At 49.2% G+C, this 22,691-nt stretch overlaps 1 protein-coding gene across 33 annotated transcripts in view; it reads left to right on the top strand.

Annotated features, from left to right (window-relative positions):
* LOC126532323 (cytoplasmic dynein 1 intermediate chain 1-like) overlaps positions 1 to 22,691 on the top strand; it is a 117,264-nt gene that overhangs the window by 66,301 nt on the left and 28,272 nt on the right. For all 33 annotated transcript variants that reach the window (XM_050180018.2, XM_050180016.2, XM_055071442.1 and 30 more), the window contains 4 exons: positions 6,191 to 6,304; positions 16,876 to 16,996; positions 19,491 to 19,651; positions 20,990 to 21,130. In XM_050180018.2, coding sequence (XP_050035975.1) covers positions 6,191 to 6,304; positions 16,876 to 16,996; positions 19,491 to 19,651; positions 20,990 to 21,130 — 537 coding nt within the window. The remainder of the gene's footprint in view (positions 1 to 6,190; positions 6,305 to 16,875; positions 16,997 to 19,490; positions 19,652 to 20,989; positions 21,131 to 22,691) is intronic.

Here is a 22,691-nt window from a genome sequence, read left to right as displayed (position 1 = left end):
AAATGAGCTTCGCCACCTCAAAGAAAATGAAACAGACGCCCTTATCTTGCGCAAATCCTGTCCTTATCACAATCAGGCAGCAGCTAGGACATAGCAGCGAAAAAAATTGCTTACTCTTCTGTAATCAAGAGTAGACATAAGCATGAAATGGCACCTGGCAAAGCAGATTTGTTAGAAATGATACTAGCCACAATCTTAAAATGTGTGTAGTGCATGTTTGCAACGGCACACCCCACCGCACCACACCATACTGTGCCCTGGTTCATAGGGACGTCACCCAGCTAGAAGAAGAAAAGCGGCCGCATAACAGGCAGCAAAAGATGCCAGGGAGACAGAGCGCACTGCTTAGCTAGAACAAGAATGAATTGAATTCTAGAGTGTTACTTGCCAAAACCAAGATTTGATTATGGGGCACGCCCTAGTGGAGGACTCTGGAATAATTTTGACCACTAGGGGATTTTTAACATGCTCCCAATGCACAGGACATGGGCGTTCTTGCATTTTGCCTCCATCGAAATGTGACCGCCGCCGCCGGGATTGGATCCTGCAACCTCGTGCTTGGCAGTGCAACACCATAATGGCTAAGCCACCGCAGCAAGTAGAAGTGCCTGAAGGAGGTGCCACGCAGTGTGGCACTGTCTCTTGAGGCGACGCAAAACCCATGCCGCGAAACTCGCGGGCCGCTGGCGTTCAGCACTCAGCGCCAAAATATGACAATGAAGTGTATGGTGCTTTGCATCTGCCTTTTGAACGTCACTATTGGAAATGACAGATAAAACTTCAGCGTACTAGAAGTTACAGCTTGAGTGATATTGTGAACAAACATTAGAAAGCACTCGGAAGCAGTACAGTCGCCGACCAATAAATCGGGCGCCGACAATCCTGACATGCTCGGTAATTCGGACAGTTTCACGGCACCGCCAATGGCGCCATGGACTTAATGTGTAAAGACGACCAATATTTCAAACAGCCGCCAGTTCTACATTCGATTATCCATACTCCGTTCGTGGCTGTAACGTATACCAACTCTGCTGCCATTATCTCCTCTGGCAACCTCGACGATACATCAAGTATGGCCTCAGAGATTACGTGCTAGACAGTAATCTCTGAGACCTTGCCCTGGTCTCCCGCTATACGCCTGTGAGATTTAACTGCAACTGCCAATTTTGGCAGCTGTGCCTGAATTGGAAGGTCACATCAAGATTGCAATCATCACATCCTTTTTCGGCACCCTCGCGCATGGCCTGCTATCGCCATTCTGTTTGTCGAGTTTTCCTTGCGGACAGTGTTCTGCCATGCTGTGCTCGTTTCTTTAGTTTGCGTTCCAGACAGATCTCTGCTGGCTCCAAGAAGCCTTTCTTGTGAAGTTGTACATAGGCCGCATCATATGGCACCAATGGTGCCCTCACAGTCCAAATGAACCCGACTCTGCAACACAAGAGGCTGAACTGCCGCCTACCACAATGAGCTCAAATGCGAGCATCATTGATGACCTGCTAGGCTGCGGTGTGCCGATTCCTGTCAATGTTAGATTTGAAGACTTTGCAGACGTAGACAGCACGGTTTCTTATGTGCCAAACTGAACGATGACGAAATAACTGAGCAAGTTCTCCCACCGTCGAACAGTGACTCTGACTCAGATGACAATGTGCCGTGTGCTCCGGAGCCTTCCACATGTGGATCTGACTCAAGCCTTTGCAATCCTTGCGTCGGCGTACAATGAAACTCAAAACTGGCAGAAATACGGCCAGACTTAGGTGCACCCAAGCGGTGCACCCAAGCAGAAGTGCATGCAACAACGCATAGATCACTTGTTCATGAACAGGGGACTTAAAACGTAAATAAAGTGATCTTTTTCGGACATTCGACTGTTCAGACTTATTTACGTTCCCTGTGGAGTCCAAATTATTGGTCATCGACTGTATTTGTGTGACTTGTTTGGGCAGTAACTATTGTATGTAATGCAGTCGTGTGCAAAGGATTGGGAGCCAGCGACCAAATTTTTTGAAGTTTCGACTGATTGCCCGGATGGTCTTGTTTTGTTCTCGCAGCTTGCCTGGATGTTTATGTATGAGTGCCTGGATAACAGCTCTGGCTTTCAGCTCAAGGTCACTTGAAGCTCACTGACAATTGGAGCTAAAAGCATTTCATGCTTGAAACTTGAGATAACCTGGCAGATCTTTAAATTTCAGCCTCAGGATACGCGAAATTTACAGCTCGCTGCTGCCAAAATGTGCGTGAAGCAAGCATGCCAGTGATCCGAATTCTAGTCAGTCAATAGGAGCACTCCCTGTGCGTCACGTGACTCCAGTAACAAATCTCGACGCTAGTTTTTCTTTACGCACTGGCTTTTGTTGCTTTTATTTCTGCATGACAAAGTGCGGTGCTGTGTACCGTATTTACACGATTGTAAGTCTACTCGAATGTAAGTCGACCTCCCCATATTGTGCGACAGGGAAAAAAAAAGAAAAGGAGAGCATACCCGAGGGCGTGTTTGATAACGAAAATTGATTAGCAGCTGACATGGTCACTGTACTACTCATCTTCACTAGTGCTGCCATCGTCATCGTTGCTACAGTCCCACAGCGCGTCGTCGTCCCGCGAAATTTCACATTTGGCAGACGACCGCACCACGACATCTTGTGGAACAGCAGCCCATGCCAAATGCACCCAACCACACGCAGCCGTCAGGGAGGCTCATTTGACAGGTCCAGTTGGCGTAATTTTGCGGTATTCTGCCACCAGCCCCTCGTACTCACAGCGGAGCAGGTCCTTAAAAGGCGAAGATACGGGCTTCTTTCATGACCATGTCGCACTTCACTGGCAGGGATCGATTGCGCATTTCAGCGACGTACGCCGCAAGCTTAGCCTACAGCTCCGGAAAGTGTCCAGACTTCGGCACGTGGGAAATTCCTCACTTGCCGTTGCAGGGGAAAATTTCGCCTCGCTGCAGTCGCCACTCTCGCACCACCTGTTCAGAAACATCGAACTTGCGGCCCACTGCGCAGTGATTTGTTTCTTCAGCGTAAAGGATGGCAGTCCTCTTGAACGCTGCTGTGAACGAATGCCGAATGATTAGTGGGCTGGGAGCACTCATGATGACTGAGAAAGCATAGAAGTAGCACGTAGCTGGCATTCAAGTGGAACGCGTCAAACCAATGCCTTTCGTCAAGAAAGCTAAGCGCAACAGGCAAAGAGAAACCTGCGAGCGGTGTCTGCTCTTTCATGAACTACCGATGCTCCCCGCAAGCACCGCCGTTCTGAGGGTGCCGCCGCGAATGGAACATCGGCGCTTCCATCTACTATCGACACCCTCTCATGAGTGTTGTGTGCACTGTAAAACTCTCTAAAAGGTTGAAAAACTCTTCCGAAAAGCGAGCAAACACGTGGGATAGCAAAAAGCTACGGGTGGGGCCATAGAGCAAACGTAAAATTGTAATGTTTAGCTCCTGTTGGTCTCGCTTTTTTAGCGGTGCCATGTTTTGGTTTCGATTGTAAGTCGACCCCCCACTTCAGATTTTCAAATTTTAAGAAAGTGGTCGACTTACAGTCGTGTAAATACGGTATATCTGGATCGCCGATCTCTCGTGTTTAGGCGATACCAAGATGCAGCAGTCATCATCATCAGCCTGTTTTATGTCCACTGCAGGACGAAGACCTCTCCTTGCAATCTCCAATTATCCCTGTCCTGCGCCAACCGATTCCAACTAGCGCTGGTAAATTTCCTAATTTCATCGCTCCCCCTTGTCTTCTGCCGTCCTCTACTGCGTTTCCCTTCTCTTAGTACCTATTCTGTCACCCCAACGGTCTAATGGTTATCTAACTGGCACATTACATGACCTGCCCAGCTCCATTTTTTTCTCTTAATGTCAACTAGAATATCGGCTATGCCTGTTCGCTCTCTGATCTAAGCCGCTCTCTTTCCGTCTCTTAACATTTTGCCTAGCAATCTTCGTTCCATCGCTCTTTGCACGGTCTTTAATTTGTTCTCAAGCTCCTTTGCGACTCTCCAAGTCTCTGCCCCATATGTCAGCACTGGTAAAATGTACCTTCCTTTTCAATGATAATGGTAAGCTTCCATTCGGGAGCTGACAATGTCTGCCATATGCGATCCAACCCATTTTTATTCTTCTATGAATTTCCTTCTCATGATCAGGGTTCCCTGTGATTAATTGACCTAGGTAAACATACTCCTTCACAGACTCTAGAGGCTGACTGGCGACCTTGAACTCTTGTTCCCTTGCCCGGCTATTGATCATTATCTTTGTCTTCTGCATGTTAATCTTCGACCCCACTCTTACACTCTCTGTTAAGGTCCTCAATCATTTGTTGTAACTCATCTGCATTGTTGCTGAATAAGACAATGTCATTGGCAAACCGAAGGTTGCCGAGATATTTGCTGTCGATCCTTACTCCTGAGCCTTCCCAGTTTAATAGCTTGAATAATAGTTACAAGCATGAAGTGAGTAGCATTGGAGAGATTGTCTCCCCCTGTCTGACCCCTTTCTTTATAGGTATCTTTCTGCTTTTCTTGTGTAGAATTAAGGTAGATGTGGAACCTCTGTAGATATTAAGGTGTAAGCCTTTAGTGGCTCATGAGTGTCCAGGCGCAGTCTGTGGTGGACGCAGGAAAGCGGTGATAACTGGCGAGGGGAGCAAGGAGAGGAGGCGCCACGCCAGTAGCGCTGCACCAGTGGGCGCTTCGGAGAGCGCAGACATGCGCGTGGGGGTGCGTGCACATCGGCGACAAACCTTGCAGCCATATGGCTGTGATTGCATCCATGCTCGCGGCCACGGTGGCGTCCATTGGCAGAACAATTCAGACAACAGCAACAGAGGCAGTCATAGATAGGCTTTCGCCTATCACAGTTTAGCTCAGCAAAGTGCCCATAGATTTTTTTTTTCCCCAAGGTATTTACGTAAGCAGTCTGTACTCCTTGATTACAAAATGCCTCTATGACAGCTGGTATCTCTACTGAATCAAATGCCTTTTCGTAATCTATGAAAGCCACATAGAGAGGCTTAATGTACTCTACGGATTTCTCGATAACCTGATTAATCACATGGATGTGATCAATTGTAGAGTGTCTCTGCCTGAAGCCAGCCTGTTGCCTTGTTTGGCTACGTCAAAGGAAAGCCCGATTATCTACCCAAATTGAAGACAACACACCAAGAAAGTGAAATTTGCCCAAATTATGCTGTGTGTTTCTTGCAAATATTTCACCACGAGATGAAGGAAAGCCTTAGGATTGCAGGGGGAAAAAAATAAAGAATCCTAAATTTTGAACAAGTCAGCCATTTCATTGCAGCTCCCCCCTTAATTTACCAATTTTTTTACATTTTTCGATGGTACAAATTTTTTCGCTGACCCAAGAGATTCATACAATGGGATTCTACTGTAATTGTTATTTGCAACTAATCTATGAAGGTAAATGCCTTAAAGGTTTTGTGTTATCTGTTTCAGTCCTGTACAGCTCAGTGCTTTTCTTTCTCAGCATTGGAGGTAAAAGCAGTTTGTCATTATACTGAGTGTCGCATAAATAGCAGTGCCAGGTGTGGTGCCAGCTGTACACAACACTTGCAGCAAATCCACTGGCTTTTGGCACTCAAATTTCATGCAGAGGTAGCATTGTTCAGTGGGTTCAGTTGACAACTATTTCTTTATGAGCTGGGCATCATTACTTATCTGTTTCATCCACAATAAATCTGAAGTCAGTGTTGTTTGGTGCGACACCACTCAAAACATGTCTTCTGCTGCAGTGGAACAGTGACGCCATCTGTCACAGCTACAGTGGACACCATGTGTTTGCTACAAGACCTCATAGATGGCTCCATCATTTTGTTGCATCATAATCAAGATTTTTTAGGTACATCACCTACTTCCGATAGTTAAGGACGAAAATGGGAAGTAATGCCTGCTAATGTGGTATCAAACTGGACGCACTGCAAAATGCTACCTATGAGAAAAATTTAACACAAATGAGCCAGTAGTTTAGTTGCAAAAGTTGTGTACACTTGGTGCTCCTTTTAGGCTGTGCTCGGTACAGGTGGCTGCACTTGATGATGTAAATTTAAGGAAATGCACATCAAAACTTTGCCACTGTTGCTTGTTTTCTTCTTTTTGCTTGCTGGCCTAAACATAATGTTATGGCAGTGGCCTAATGATCATTGCCTGTAACTCTGCTTGCAGCACCCTGTCTATTGCGTCCAAGTAGTCGGTACACAGAACGCGCACAACCTCGTCAGCGTATCCACAGATGGCAAGTTCTGTACCTGGAGCCTTGACATGCTGTCAGCACCGCAGGTCAGTGGACTTTGTACAGCGATTCTCATGCCCACAGAAGCCCTCACTCATTCACAGCCCACAACAACAATCCTGAATATATATGATATCACACAGGCATAACTACCATTGTCTTAGCAACATGGCCAGAAGTTCTGACGTAGGATGGTGGCAACGCACACCTCTGTCAGTCCTTCATTAAAAAAGTTAATTAAAAAGGTATAGTATTTTTATGTTACAGAAGTCACATATAAATATGTATTTACAATATTTACAAGAGGGACAATGATGCATAAACAAGATGGCTGTCGAGATCGATTCCACCCTTATACGTCAAATCGTCTTCTTCTGCGTGGCGCCACTCTTGGTTGTGCCATAACATAACCCCCGCCTGTAAATGCGCCGTCTCAGCGCTAACTATAAGGGAGCTGAACCCGCAGCAAAGTAAGCCTTCAGCCTGGACACATGCACAACGTCCGTGAGTCAGGCAGAGTGACCTTGTAGTTGACATCACCCAGCTGATGAAATATCATGTAGGGTCCTGTGTAGCGCGGCAGCAGCTTTTCAGACAAGCCGGCGCGGCGACATGGTGTCCATAGGAAGGACAACGGAGCCAGGAGGAAATCGAACGTTCCAATGTCGGCTGAACGTGGCCTGAAGTGAGCCGGGAACCGGCAGTCTGCCGTGCCCTGCTTCACCCAGGCAAAGACGTCTTGAGCATATTCAGTAGGAGTGTTCGTTGTGGAAGGAAGCAGTGTGTCAAAGGGCAAAAAAGGGTGGCAGCCAAGCAAAGGTAAAAGGTTGAAAACCCAGCGGTGTTGTGACGGGACGAATTATAGGCGAAGGTTATGAAGGGTAACATATTGTCCCAATCACTGTGGTCATTGGAAACCTACATAGACAGTATTTCTGTCAACATGCGATGGAGCCGCTCCGTCAATCCGTTTGTCTGCGGGTGGTAGGTGGTGGAAAGCTTGTGCTCGGCAGAACAGGAACGAAGTAGGTGTTCAACTACTCGAGACAAGAAGGTGTGGCCGCATCAGTGAGGAGGTGCCGGGGTGTGTCGTGATGCAGAATGACATCATGTAAAAGGAAATCTGCCACCTCAATTGCACAGCTTGTGCGCCAAGCTCACGTGATCGCACAATGGGTCGTGTGATCGGTCACGACTACGACCCACTTATTGCCAGATTTCGACGTCGGAAAAGGGCCAAGCAGATTGATACAGACATGACTGAATGGTTCTGAGGACACACCAATGGGGTGAAGGCATTCAGTGGGTAGCACAGTAGGTTTTTTGCGGCGCTGACAGAGCGGTACAGGCCTGGCCAGTAGAAGTGGCACTGTACGCAGTCGTAAGTACACGAAACACTGAGGTGGCCTGCAGTAGGGGCGTCATGTAACTGCTCAAGGACTGGTATCCGTAGTTGGTGTGGTACAACAAGTAAAAATTCTGGTCCTTCAGGGCGTAAGCTGCGACGGTAGAGAATGTTGTCCCTGAGCACGAACAGGTGCAGTGTGGGCTCTGAATGTCTAGAATTGAGACGATCGATGAGAACACGTAAGGAGTCATCATGCCGTTCAGTGCAGACATCGTGCAGATCAGAAATGGCCAGGATGCGAGAGTCGGTGTCATGCGCATCATATTCAGGGCCATATTCAAGGGACAGGATGACGGGAGAAGCAGTCAGCGACCTTGTGCAAACAGCCTGACTTGTATAAAACAGCTAATGAACATTCTTGGAACCGTAGCGCATCTACCCAATCGTCCAGTGAGGAGAGCCAGCACAAAGTGTGGTCATCGGTAACCACGGAAAATGTGCAGCCATACAAGTAGAAGTGGAATTTGGCAACTGCCCAAACTAATGCCAGGCACTCCCGTTCAGTAATTGAAAAATTCCTCTTGGCAGGTGACAGGAGGCAGCTGGTGTATACAATTAGGCATTCTGCGTTATTCTGCCATTGAACAAGTACAGCCCCAGTACTGGCATCCGTGTGAATTTCAGTGGTGGCAGATGGATCATAATGAGCCAGAAAAGGGGAGCTGTGAGCAAGCGTACGAGGACGGAAAAGGCTTTGGTTTGAGCAAAACCCCATGTGAAAACAACGTCCTTCTTAAGCAAGTCGGTGAGTGGGCAAGCGGTGTCAGCAAAATTCCTGATAAAATGACGGACATACAAGCATAGCCCAACAAAGCTTCTTACGTCTGCGGCGGAAGACGGAACAGGAAAGTTCTGGACAGCACGAATTTTGTCGGGGTCAGGTTGAACGCCAGCAGCACTGACGAGATGGCAAACAACAGTAATTTGACATCGTCCAAAGTAGCACTTGGATGAGTTTAATTGCAGGCCGGCGCGTCGGAAAACAGCAAGAATAGCTGATAGACGCGTTAGATGACTCGTGAAAGTTGGTAAAAAGACTATGACATGTCTTTTCCACATGTCTAGATAACAGGCCCACATATCTGGATAACACAGACATGTGGGCCATTTATAGCCACGAAGTAAGGAGTCCATCATTCTTTCGAAGGTTGGCAGGGCATTACAAAAGCCGAACGGCATAACCTTGAATTGGTAGAGGCCACCAGGTGTTACAAGGGCAGTTTTGTCACGGTCCATGTCATCTACCGACATTTGCCAATAGCCTGATCGGAGGTATATCGATGAAAAGTACTTGGCTCTGTGCAAGCAGTCCAAGGCATCAGCAATACGCGGCAAGGGGTAGACATCCTTCTGTGTGATTTTGTTTAGGTGTCGGTAATTCACACAAAAGTGCCAACTGCCGTCCTTCTTCTTGACAAGGACATCAGGGGACGCCCACGAACTGCAAGATGGCTCGATAACGTTTTTAGTCAACATCTTATCGATTTCTCGTTGTATCATTTGTCATTCAGCATGTGAAACACAGTACGGCAGGTGGAGTAGCAGATTGGCGTCTCCGGTGCAAATACGATAGGTGACCACTGATGTCTGGGCTAAAGGGCGACCGTCAAGGTAAAAAATGTCGCGGTAAGTTTCCAAGAGATGGCGGAGGTCAGTAGCTTATGCCAGAAGATCAGATGCAATCATCTTGCTAAGTTCATCTGTGAGAGTCGGTAAATCGGAGGTTCCTGTAGAGGCCAACGGAATTTCAACATCAAGAGCCGATATCTCACAATCGTTCACAGGCAAGATGTCGCCCAGAGACATGCCTCTGGGAAGAATTTTGAGTCGAGCAGTTAAAATTAAGGAGAGGGAGCAAAGTCTGATTGGCTGTTGTCACGATCCACCCGGGCTCGTGAACAAGGGAGGGCTCGGGCACCCTCCGATAGACGGACGCTCCGCAGCGTGGTGGTGCTGAACGATGGCTGACCGGCGAGCAGCCGTGCTCGTCGGTGTTTATTGCGGTGTGGTGACCAATGTTGCCTGCCGAGCTTTAGCAGGCCACCGAGCCTGGCGGCGAACGAACAGTATGCCTGGGGGGCATCACATGCTTGCTACACCCCCTTACCCCCAGTTTGTTTGTTAAAGAAAAAAAAAGACGTCCATGTTTTAAATACAAGGCTCTGCCTCCACCCTAGCTTTGTCGACGGTGCCTGCTATCCAGGCGAGTAACGGTCCGGTGGCCTCCGCCGTTGAGTACTCCGCCTGGGCCAGCCTCGCTCCAACCGGAGGGTCCGTAGTGGTTGGCCTTGTGAGTGGTCCTGGGCTCGACACTGGTCGAACGAGTGCCGCACCACTGGCAACGGTTGCCGCCTCCGAGGTGGGTGGTGCTCCGCTGGAAGCGACTGGTGCTGCCGCTAGTCCTCCTGCAGGCTGGAACTCAGTGGCAGTCGAGGGTGCTGGCCAGGTCCCGAGGCAAGGCCTTACATGGTCAGCGTGTCTGTGCCACATGGCCCCATCTGGCATGCGCACGAGCAGCGATGAAGTGCTGACATGAAACACCACCTGTCCGGCAGACCAGGGTGGGCCAGGACGGAACTTCCTGGTGAAAACTGGAGCTGCCGACTCTGGAAAAGGCCCGGGTCGGCACCCTTGGTCAGCAGCTAGCTTCTGCTTCAGCTGCTTCAAAAGCACTGTGGATCGAAGGTCCGGATGCAAGACGTCCAAGGGTGTCTTGACCATCCGACCCAGCAGGAGCTCACAGGGGGCACGGCCAGTGACATCGTGGGGCATGGTCCGGTACTGAAATAGTATCCGGGCAATCTGCATCCGGAAATCCCCAGTCTGGCTGTTCTTGAGCTTGTCTTTGATGGTTTGCACCACCCGCTCGGCTGCACCATTTGAAGCAGGGTGGTACGGCGGAACCATCATCCGGCGGATTCTGTTCTTCGTCAGCCAGGCCAGGTACTCTGTGCTGGTGAAAGCAGGACCATTGTCGGACACGATGACATCCGGCAACCCCTGGGCGGCGAAGACCTGTCTTAGCGCTGCAATGGTCGCGCCTGCTGATGGAGTGGTGACAGGTAGAACCTCCACCCACTTTGAAAAGGCGTCCAGCACCACCAGGAAGTAATGGCCTTTAAAGGGTCCCCCAAAATCCACATGTAGGTGGGACCAGGGTCTCTGTGGGAACAGCCAGGGGGTGATCTCCACATGATGCAAGGCTCGCTGATGCTCCTGGCAGATTTGGCAGCTCTGCACCAAGTGAGTAATGTCCTATTCCAGGCCAGGCCACCAAACATGGGACCGGGCCACCATCTTGGTCTTTTCTACGCCAGGATGACCCGCATGCAGCAGCTGCAGGACCCTAGACCGGAGACTTTGTGGGATCACCACCCTAGAACCCCACAGTAGGCAGCCCTGCTGCAAGCTCAGCTCAGCGGCATTGTGGCTATAGGCCTGCTGCGCCAATTCCTCTCCACGGGACACCGCCTTGACCACCTGAGACAGGACTGGGTCCCGGCTGGTCGCTTGAGATACCGCAGATATGGAGAGCACCTCCGGGTACACGTGTTCCAGCATGAACACTTCAGCAGGTTCTGGCACAGCGTCAGGCACCTCTGGCAGGGGCAGGCGGCTCAGGACATCAGCAGGTCCCAGGTCCTTTCCCAGACGGTAAACCAGCTGGTAACTGTAAGCTGCCAGCCTCAAGGCCCAGCGTACCACTCGAGGTGATGCCTGCACAGGCACTGCCTTGTCGTGCCCCAGCAGCCACAACAGCGGCTTGTGGTCCGTGACCGCCTCGAACTTCTGGCCCCACAGATACTGGTGGAAGCGTTCAACACCAAACATGAGGGCCAAACCTTCCTTGTCCAGCTGGCTGTAACGTTGCTCTGCAGCATGAAGCCGTCGAGAAGCAAACGACGCGGGGCGTTCCTGGCCATCTTTGTCCCGGTGTGCCAGGACGGCTCCCACACCGTACGGCGACGCATCTACAGTAAGGACGACAGGCTTAGCAGGATCGAAGTGCACCAGCACTGGAGCCTTGGTGATTAGCTCCTTACTGCACTGGAAGGCCCGGTCCTGCTCCTTCTTCCAGACCCATTGCTGATCATCTCGAAGCAGAAGATGGAGTGGCTGTAGATGCTGCGACAGGTTCGGCAGAAAACTCCTGTAGAAGTTGATGAGGCCGAGGTAGCTCTGAAGCTCCTTCTTGTTCTGGGGCTTAGGTGCCTTGAGCACAGCATCAACTTTGCGGGCAGCCGGGGCTAGGCCTGCCTGGGAAATGACATATCCCAAGTACTCAACGCTGCGGGCTAGGAAAACGCACTTTTCCAGCTTGAGCTTGAGGCCAGCGTCCTGCAGTCGTGCCAGGACATTGTGCAGGTTCTGTAGGTGGTCCCCGTCGTTGCTGCCAGTAACAAAGATGTCGTCCAAGTACACCGCCACGTGCCTCATGCCCCTGAAGAGGTTGTCCATCTCCCTCTGGAATATGGCTGGGGCCGAGGCCATGCCAAACAGTAAGCGCGTGAACTGAAAGAGTCCCAAAGTTGTCGATATAGTGACATACTTCCGGGAGGCATCCTGGAGCACCAGCTTCTGGTAAGCATCTCTGAGGTCGAGCTTGGTAAACTTCTGTCCACCGGACAATGCTGACCAGAGATCTTCAATCCGGGGCAGCGGGTACTTCTCGACGGTAGCGACGGGGTTGATGGTAACATTGAAATCCCTGCAGATCCTGACACTGCCATCTCGCTTGAGGACTGGCACGATGGGAGCGGCTCATTCAGATGTCGTTACGGGCACCAGGATGCCCTCTCGCTGTAACCGTTGCAGCTCCTGGGTGACCCCGTCCTTCAGGGCAAACGGCAGTGGGTGAGGCTTGAAAAAACGTGGCCGGGTTCCCTCAGGTATAGATGCCAGCCGTCGTGCCGGCAAATGTACCCATCCCTGGCTGGAACAGGGACTTGAACTCTGTCAGGAGGCTGGGGACGTCTTGCACCACATGCAGGCTGGCTTCCTGGTACTCTGGCAGATGAACGCCCAGTGCATGAATCCAGTTTCGGCCTAGCAGCGTCGGCGACGACCCCTTCGTTAAGTAAAGGGGAAGGGTTGCCTCCCTGTCGCCAAAGCGAACGCTGACCTGTGCCTGACCCTGGGAGAGTTGCCCAGAGTAGCTGCGCACCATCCCGCCCGAAGCCTCGACGGACACGCCGAGGAAAGTACGCTTGAAGAGTTTCCCGGCCATTACTGACACGCTGGCCCCTGTGTCCAGCTCCATGGAAATGGGGTGCCTGCAGATTTCGGCGGTCAGCATGTACGGCGGCACAGACGACGGTACAAAGCCTGTGTGCCACATGTAGAATATCAGCGGGTCCTCGGCCACGACGTGGAGCCTGGCCGCGGAAGAACTTGAGCCTGTTGCCGCAAGCCTCCGCCGCGTACCCTTGCGACGGTTACCCTGGCCGCGGGCTTGTGTGGTACCTGGGCTTGAACCATACTGCTGTTGCTGTTTGCCATTTGTCCTCCCCCTTCGGCATACACGTGCCAGGTGCCCAGTTTTCCCGCACGTAAAGCATTGTGCTTGAGAGAACTGGCACTGTGAGGGGGAGTGGGCACCACCACAGCGACCGCAGGTACTGCCCTTCGTCGCTTGTTGACCGCCGCTTCCGCCGACGGTGAGCCAGTCGCACGGGCAGTCTCACCGGCGTCCTTGGCGGCCGCTTCGATTGCCAGCGCTTCCTTCACGGCGTCGTCCAGCGAGGGATCGGGAAGCTCCAGGAGTCGCGTCTGCATGGTGGGGTTGTTGATTCCGCAGACGAAACGGTCCCGGAGCAGCGAGTCCAGCTGGTCCCAGAAAACACAGGCGCTCGCTTACCCTCGTAGCGCAGCAACGAACTGCCCGAGGGTCTCTCCTTCCCGGCGGCTCCGGTTTTTGAAGCGGAAACGCCCCATTAGCGTGGACGGTGCTGGGTTGAAATGCGAGCGCAGTATGGCAAGCAGCTCACCGAGCGTCTTAACGTGCGGCGTGGCTGGCTTGAGAAGGACGAGCAGGAGGCTGAAGACGCGGGTCCCGCAGCTGGCCAGGAAAATGTCCCGCTGTTTGGCCTCGGGTGTGTCGTTTGCCCGGAAGAACATGTGGACTTGCTCCTCATAAATTTGCCAGGCGGACCCATCTCCCTCGAATGGCTCGAGCCTTCCATACAGCAGCATGGCGGACGCAACAGGGGGCGGTGTTTCACCGCTCGCGGCGACGTGGGACGATCAGTGGGTACTCGTCGCCAGTGTCACGATCCACCCCGGCTCGTGAACAAGGGAGGGCTCGGGCACCCTCCGATAGACGGACGCTCCGCAGCATGGTGGTGCTGAACGATGACTGACGAGCACGGCTGCTCGCCGGTGTTTATTGCAGTGCGGTGACCAATGTTGCCCTGCCGAGCTTTAGCAGGTCAACAAGCCTGGCGGCGAACGAACATTATGCCTGGGGGGCGTCACATGCTTGCTACAGCTGTAACAATGAGCACGGTATGGGGAACGGCCAAATTTCTTTCAAGCATATGTCAGCAATGGAACATAGTACACAGACGCCGTCAGAAACAGATGGGAACGACAGTAATAGTGACATACATAGTGGCTTGAGGCAATAGGCGGATGTCTTCGGGAGAGCATAACCGTGGTTGTGTGACTGGTGTACTCTAGCAGCCGTGGGGCAGTTCAAGCTTAATGACACTAGACGCACAATCAAAGAGGGCTGAATGGGACGATAAAAAGTCTAAGCCGAGTATAATGTCATAAGGGCATTATTCCAAAATACGTGTTCGCCAGTGTCAGTAAGTGCTGGGACACTGACGCCATCGACTAAAACATCCATCAAGTTCTGTTTGGTCGGCAAAGTGATCAGAGAGTTTTGCTGTCAAGTGGTCAATGCAGCGTCACCTGCGGGAGCTTCATCGCTTAGTTTTCTGGAGACGAGTATCACGGCTGCATCGGGGATGGTTGGCTACGAGCCTGCGGTGATAGGGATGATGGTCGACGAGCAGGTGGCAAACGGGACTGGTGACGTCAGAGTGACGACGAGGGACTCTTCCAAGAAGCACGAGCGTCATTGTTTGGCTGTTGCAGTGCCAATGGAGGCTGGCAACAACACTCATTCTGTTTGGGGCAATAATAACTGGTGAATGGTGGTTACAGAGGGGAGAAGACAGTGTGGTTGTTACAATGGTGAGCGACATGACCAATACGCAGGCAGGCAAAACAGATTGGCCGATCATCTGCGGTTGGCTACTCGGCTGTATTTCAGTAGCGTGCAGGATATCGTGGACCAGTCGATGGTCTTAGAGAATGAAACAGCTTTGAACTGGCGGTGGCACATACAGAATAAACTCCAAGATTAGCGAGTTCTTCGCGGACTATTGCCTGCACAAATGGTGCTGTAGGAAAGTTGTTCGGCTCCCCAGGATTTGAAAAAAAGGCTCAGGAGCCCTGGCTTCAAGTTCTCGCCCGCATCTGATGATGATGGTCACTGCACTCCTAGCCTGTCGTCACAAGAGGATGTTGCAGCTGTGTTCGGCAGACATGCAAACAGCATTGCAATGCAGCGGCTGTTGGCCTGCTGAAAGCGTTGACACTCTTTTAGGATGTCCTGTACTGTTTCGCAGTTTTTCCACATGAGCAGGTTGAAAGCATCGTCAGCGATCCCCTTCAGTACATGCCCAAGCTTGTCTGACTCAGCCATATCGCTGTCAGCCTTACGGCACAGAGCCAGCACGTCCTGGTTGTAAGAGACGGATGATTATGTGGACATCTGGTGGTGGGTCGCTAGTTCTATTTTAGCGGTGCTCTTCTGCCTGGTGGGATTGCTGAACAAGTCCCTCAGAGTCTGTTTACACGTGTGCCAGTCATTAAGCTCTTCCTCGTTGTTGTCATTCCACACCTTCGCCATGCCTTGTATGTAGAAGGCCAAGTTAGTCAACATAACCGTCGGATCCCATTTGATGTGGGCACTTACACGCTCATACGTGGCGATCCAGTCTTCCACGTCGAGGTGGTCGGTGCCACAGAACGTTCCTGGACATGACATCACGGACATCAATATTAAATAGGTTCCCAATTTTTGAAAGTAATTATCAGTACATGTGTAGTTTCATATTTTCTGATTGCCAGAATCAAAGGCATGCTAGAGATTTTTTTTTTTCTTTTAAATCGGGTTTGTGTTAGATTTCTACTTTGCGTAGAAGCTCTAATGTCATCCCTACCTAAATTTTCTACTAGGAACACAGAAAATGGGTGTGCATTCATGTTATAATTGTGTAAATACTGCCAAATGAAGCAGCTGGATGTTAGGGTGCGTTTTTTTGCCTGTTCTTTCATTCGTCTTGCCGGATAAATCATTCTTCAGTACTGTCGAGATTGAATTAATGAAAGTCCACAGTAATATACCTCCATCCTCTTTCTTCTAAACATTTCCTCCCATGCTCCAAATTCACTGTAGGCACTATCTTTTAATATTGCATATACAAAATTCTCATCTGTGTTGGCAATGGCATTAGGTTCTTCAGTAAATTGCTTCATCTGAACATCCGTTACCCCGTTAAAGACAGATTATTGTTTGGTTTTCACCCATCAGTATTTGAAAGGTAAATGCATCACAAGTACATTATAGGACTCACTGCTTGTAGCACACGAGGATGCCATGCATATACGTCACGCATTGTTCAGGAGCCCTGCAAATCACACACTTATGTTCACACTTGCACTCACTGGCACTCTGTAGCACTGGCTCATTCAATTCAGGTTACTTCCTCTCCTTTCCGAGAAAATGGTGCTGAAATTGCCTGCACATTACAATTCCATACGAAACCAAAACCGCATTTGCAGCGTCAACAATAGCCTATGGGTTTCCCGTATGGGTTTCCTTTGTAGCTACATGCTACATTTAGGATGTATGACAACTTTTCTTTTCCATGTTTTTTCTCCACCTTGTGGACTGCCACAGAACTGGATTGCCATTTCATCCTATTGTGCAGTAAATGTTGAAGTGTAATAAATTGCCAACTAGCCCGAGCCAACGTTTTGCTATGCTAGTGCATTCATGAGCAAGTATGCTCAACCTATTTTACTAGGTGACTAGATCTTGGCACACTTATCATGTGAAACCTGCGAAGCCTTTGCCTTACTACCATGGGGTTTAACTGCACAGCTGCTGGGAATCTGGCTTTTCTTTTTTCGCAGGACGTGCTGGATCTGACACAGCAGAAGCAGTCACGTGCCATTGCGGTCACCTCCCTCTCATTCCCCATAGGTGACTGCAACAACTTCATCGTAGGCAGTGAGGAAGGTGCCGTCTATACAGGTAATAATAACACCTGCTGTTTTCTGTCTTGAATCGCTATGTGCTTTAACACCTAAAGGACAACTCCAGCTGTATATTTAGCTGAAATATATATCCACGCAATTTGTACTGTAGTAAAACCTTGTTAATTCGGATTTCACGGGACCAGAAAAAATGTTTAAATTAACCAAATGTCGAATTATCAAGGGTATCAAGAAAACAAACAAATGCTTACTACATCAACACACTTGTTCCTATTTTGCACAAAAGCAGTACGGAAGCTCCAATTCTCATCTCGTGACTGATTGGCTCTTGCAGCGACGAAGTTCTCGCTACTTCCTTCGCGTGGCTGTGGCACACACCTTCATTGAGAGACGCTTTTCACTACCATGTGCACGTGCCAATTATATTTTCGCCAGTGAGCTGGTTGCCAACAAGACAGTCTGTCCATGATGATGTAGCCGTTATTCATCCTCAACAGCTTTACAGCGAGCCAAACGAAACACCTGCCTGCCGCAAATGCTGCGGACGAAACTACAGCTGCAATATACGTGATCATGGACGCGACCTTGTCGTTCTAAAGGCATGCGGCCGGCTCAGGCACTTAGTCGGAGCGAAACTATTGTTTGCTTCAACAACTGTGACTGAAACTGCAGTAGCTATCGATGCAGTCATGCATGGCGACTATGCAGCTTTAAAGGCATGTGGCCGATGCGCACACCGAGTCAAAACACCACAGAAGAAACCACGGTCGCTATTGACGCAATCATGGATGACAACTACACCGATATGAAGGCATGTCATCTAAAGAGCAAAATGCGGCATCATAACCCCTTCAAAACGGCACCCACCACCATTTCTCCTTCAAGAGTGATATATGTTACTGTCAGTGGGGTGAGTGGATTCTGCATGTGATAGCAAAGCGTTCTAGTTGGGTGGAAGCGGAAACTACTGCAGCAGGCTGGCACTTTGCAAAGTACTTGCCATTACAGCTGCAGCATCGACCACATGCGCACCAAGAGCTGTGAAGCTATGTTCTTTAACGTTGCTCCAAAAAGATGCGAAGTTCAAAAGGTAGAACGCCATCGCAAGCCATTATCAGCCTAAACTTAAAACGAAGCATTGACGAACTATAAGCACCAACTCCTTGCAACTTTGCATGGCAACCCTGTCTGTCTGTTCCCCTCTAGCCCGGCCGTGCCCATGTAAACAAGCAAATGTGTGAGGCATGCGCGATGGAGAACAGTGTATAGCTGCCCGCCATGGCAGCTTCACCACAATACTCGCCCACCCCTCTCACATGAAAACGGTGGCGCGCACTCAGTTTCTCATTTCGGTACCAGCAAATCTCCCGGATCGTCACACGTGGCATTCACAGCCATTACCGCCAATCCTATTGCGATAAGCATCTTCGCCTATCTGTTTCACAGTGCGTAGTGCCGTCAGAAGCGTAGCGCACACTATTAATAGGCGATAACCGAAACGCGCCGCCGTTCCTTGCTGCAGACTGCGATTGTATACATTTTCCGGCCGCTAGACCGCATGTGAACAAGAAAAGGTCCGAGGTGTGCGCGGTCAAGAACAGTATATAGCTGCCTGTCTCACGTGAAAATGACGGCGCACACGGTTTATTCTGGTACCAGCAAATTTCCCCCCGGTTCATCGCACGCCGCATTCAGAGCTATCACCGCCGAACCTATTGCGATAAGCATCTTGACGTATCTATTTTACAGCGCGTGGTGCGTAGTGCCATTGGTAGCGTACTCGCACATTTAGTAGGCGATAATCCAAACGCGCCACCATTCTGTGCTGCAGGTGGTAGGATGTGGGCATTGCGTTTTGCTTCGGCGGCATCCAGCTTCACCCACTAGCTAGATTTCGTTTAGGTTTCCTGTCACTCTCTTAAAACACCATGCAATTGGAAAAAACAAAACACGCCTGGGGCCGCTGGAGCACCACCAGCTCGACGTGCGTCAGCATCTCATGCCGCAACGATCCGCACAATGCTTCGCATTACGCAGATGTCAACAATAGTTGAGTCTGTCAAACTTTTTGAGTTCGGTTCGTACATTTTCCCGGTTAGGACGTTTTTTTCTTGTGTTTTCCAAAACGTATGAACGAGGTTGTACTGTACTTCGTTGTATCCCATGTCATTATAACGAGGTTCAAGTGTATTTACATATGGAAGAGTATGCGAGGTCATTCTTACAGGAAGTAGGGAGACAGTATATTGAGGAATACTTGAGCGCCAAACAGCTGTCACTTGCTGTGTACCGTACAAAAAAATAAAATAAAACAGAGTGAGAGAGTTAGAACATGGTTATGGCAGCTTCTTTCTTTTCCCCATAACCTGCAAATATAAAACAAGAAAGAAAAAGGTTTTGCAGACTACACACATTGCCCGTAAGATTTGAAAATTATCTAATATTGGTAAACTGTGCTTGTTGTTTGTGTGTATATGTCTTATTTGATGTTTGTAGCTGTTATATTTCACTGTACATGTAAAAAAATGCAGCATGTCGGCACGGCACCAAAGCAGGCATCCTGGAGGCATTTGAAGGCCATCAAGGTCCCGTGACAGCAGTGCATTCACACGGCTGCCAGAGCCAAGTGGATTTGTCACACCTCTTTCTGACATCTTCTTTCGACTGGACTGTCAAGCTCTGGAGCCTGAAGGTCTGTTACCCTGCACAGTCAATTGTCATAAAACAAAGAAAATGTAAAGTTTTGTTGGTCATAATTTATTTAATCAGGAGCTCTCCTTGTGGGACAAAAACTAAGGCACAGCTTCTGGTACTATGTTGCCTGTAGCAGAGCAAAATTTTGTTTATGATTACCAAATTGCACACAAAAAAAAAAATTGGAGGACGCTTAAGCTTCGGCTTCAAGAGTAGAACGCGATATCGTTATCGCACCCCGTTCGCACTGCCCACTCAAAACGATCTACGCGAGCCAAACGTGGGGATCAGCATGGACAGCCGGGCCGCGCCGCGCCATGAAGGCGGACGCCATCATGGGGCGAGTGGCGCGCCACGTGTCGTGGCAGCGCCGTACATTGCGAGGAGGGAGTCTTCTGTGTTTGCCGCAAGATGGCTCTGCGTGTGCGCAGAGCGCAGAAGAAATGTAGTGGAAACGTACTTCGCTACTCGTGTAGCTGCGACTTCCGTAATTTACATGCTCATAATTACCTATATACACTGCAGTATAACTTGGTGGTGGGAATCGAACCCTGGTTCGATTCCCACCCAGCCCATTTTGCAAGTTTTTTTTTTTATTTATGAATTGCCTTCCGGTATTTTTCGTTCACGGTCACGCCACCGACGCCGATGACACCGGCTTTTCTCGACACAAGCTCCTTAACGCTGTCGCGTTAAAATTGCAAAAGTACTGCTGCGTGATTTGGCTCCTTTTATCTGTAGAGACAAATACAGGAGTCTCAGCTTCATTTGGATTAACATCAGATTATTGCTTAAGGGGGAAAATTAGCTCTGTTTTCCACTTCATGTCATGCTTATTCAGATGAAAGGTTAATTTTTGTGTCGGTGTACTTTCAATCATTGTTCATATTTAAACACAAACTCCTCCACAAATTTACTCATGTGAGCTCCTGATTCCAATAAATTATGAGAAGTATTGCTTGCGTGCAGCAGCTTAAAAATACAAGTGCAGTATGTAAATAGCTTGTATATGAATGGCTTGTGTGTTGCTGGAAGTTCAATAGAGTAAATTCAAATGTGCAGAACTGCTGGCAGCTTCCTCTTCAGAAATCGGTTGCATGGTCTATGCATAATTAACTTTGCATTCCTTTGGAGTTTTATTGCAATTCTAGAATTAGTAGGCAGAACGTGTAATATTTTAATGATGTGGTGAAGGCAACATTCTTTCGGATGTTCAATGAGACTGACATTCATACTTCGAAAGGCTGCATGCAGAATGTATACCTGGTAGTTCTGCAGATGGTGTACAGGCAGTTATATTGCAGCATTGGGGCTTTTTCCTTGTGCTTAATTGCAGGAGTCCAAGCCCATCTACTCATTTGAAGACAATGGGGACTATGTTTATGATGTCAGATGGTCTCCTGTGCACCCAGCACTGTTCGCATGCGTTGATGGCACAGGGCGACTCGACCTGTGGAATCTCAACAACGACACAGAGGTGAGTATGCACAATCAATCGGTTCTTCGATGAGATAGAACTGCTCTGAAGGAATAGACTAGAAAACCTTATTACATACAGTTTAACCTCATTATAGCAAAGTTGTACCTCTCATGGAAGTACCTTTGTTAAATCAGATGTTCATTATAAGCATATACTACAGTAGACTCCCATTAACTCAGCTCCTCTTAATTCGATCTCGACCTAAAGTCCCAGCCAGTGGCCATGCATTTATTTAAGCCCGAACTTCTGTTATCTAAATCCTAAAATTGGCCTTAGCCAAATAAGTCAAACTTAAACTGTCAGCATGCATGTGCCTGAACCCTATGGTGATGCCAATAGTGACCCATTTCTGGCAGTGTCTGTCTCGGCCGAACTTAGGGGATAGTGAATGCAATGAACACACATAATCTCCTGTCGAAAACACATATTTTTTACCTATCTTATAAAGCTTTGCAAGCAATAACAGTAGCAATAATGGCTCCCCCCCCCCCCCCCCCCCTAAGAAAATCGGGTCGAAAACCATGGTCACAGCATTCCTATGCTTTACCGCATAAAGCAGGAGACACACGGTCCGATTCGGTGTCTGATACAGCGTCCGACGCGCCGTAACGGCAGCCGGATTCGAGGTGTCTTGCCGTGCCAAAGCACCGGATCGGATGCCCGGCATGCAACAAACCGGGCAGGTTTTCATCGTCCAACGTGTCCAACAACCGCACCATAGTTTGGGCGCAGCTAATAGAGAGTTTTAGCAGTGCCAAGTTACCGTACAGTAAGTGCTGTAATACCGTGCCAGCGGTATTACAGCTGCGCATGCGTGCACTTTACCGTACGGAAAGACTTTCTGTATGGCATACTAATAGTAAGGAGCCGGTAAGGCTCGGCTCGCACTGTGTTTTACCAGCCAAGCCGCACCAAGCCAAAATAGTGAAAGACTGGCATCGGCCAGAGTCCACTTCGGGCATGTCCACGTCTCGTGTGCGTTTTCCACCATGATGGAACTAAGGCACGAGTTAATTCTAATTCACCTTCTGTGGCGCGACAAAGTGGCAGCAAGTATGACAGCCCTTCTAATCGGAATGTAAACTTCGGCTAAACTGAACTTGTGCCCGTACCCTTCGCAACAGATGAGGAATATGCTCAGGCCGAATAAAAAAAAAGAATATTAAAAAAAAGAGCAAAGGTTATCAGGAGAAAAAAAATTAAAAGTGGCAAAAAAAGAACTTTGGGTTGGTGGCACCATCTAGTGATGCAGATTTTACTTAGAGGGGACGCAGAGTTCTTATTGCAGTAAATAACTATATTCTACTTATCTGCTGGTGTAAAATGTCGGCAGCAATGCAATTTATGACACACAATCCGTTTTTCATATATTGCTTAGACAAGAACAGCTATGTAACAAAGAAAGGTTTCACGTGTTGTAGGACGAAGTGTCACAAGATGTCATTACTGGCCTTGTGACTGGCGCCTACGTTTGCTGTAACCGGGCATTTCTGTAAAGAATGTGTGCATGGACAAGCTAAAGCTTTATAGTATTCGCCAAAATAAATATTTACTGCTC

Source organism: Dermacentor andersoni, chromosome 5 (assembly GCF_023375885.2).
Source record: "Dermacentor andersoni chromosome 5, qqDerAnde1_hic_scaffold, whole genome shotgun sequence".
In the NCBI taxonomy this organism is placed as follows: Eukaryota; Metazoa; Arthropoda; class Arachnida; order Ixodida; family Ixodidae; genus Dermacentor; species Dermacentor andersoni.
This window is presented reverse-complemented; position numbering and strand designations above follow the sequence as displayed.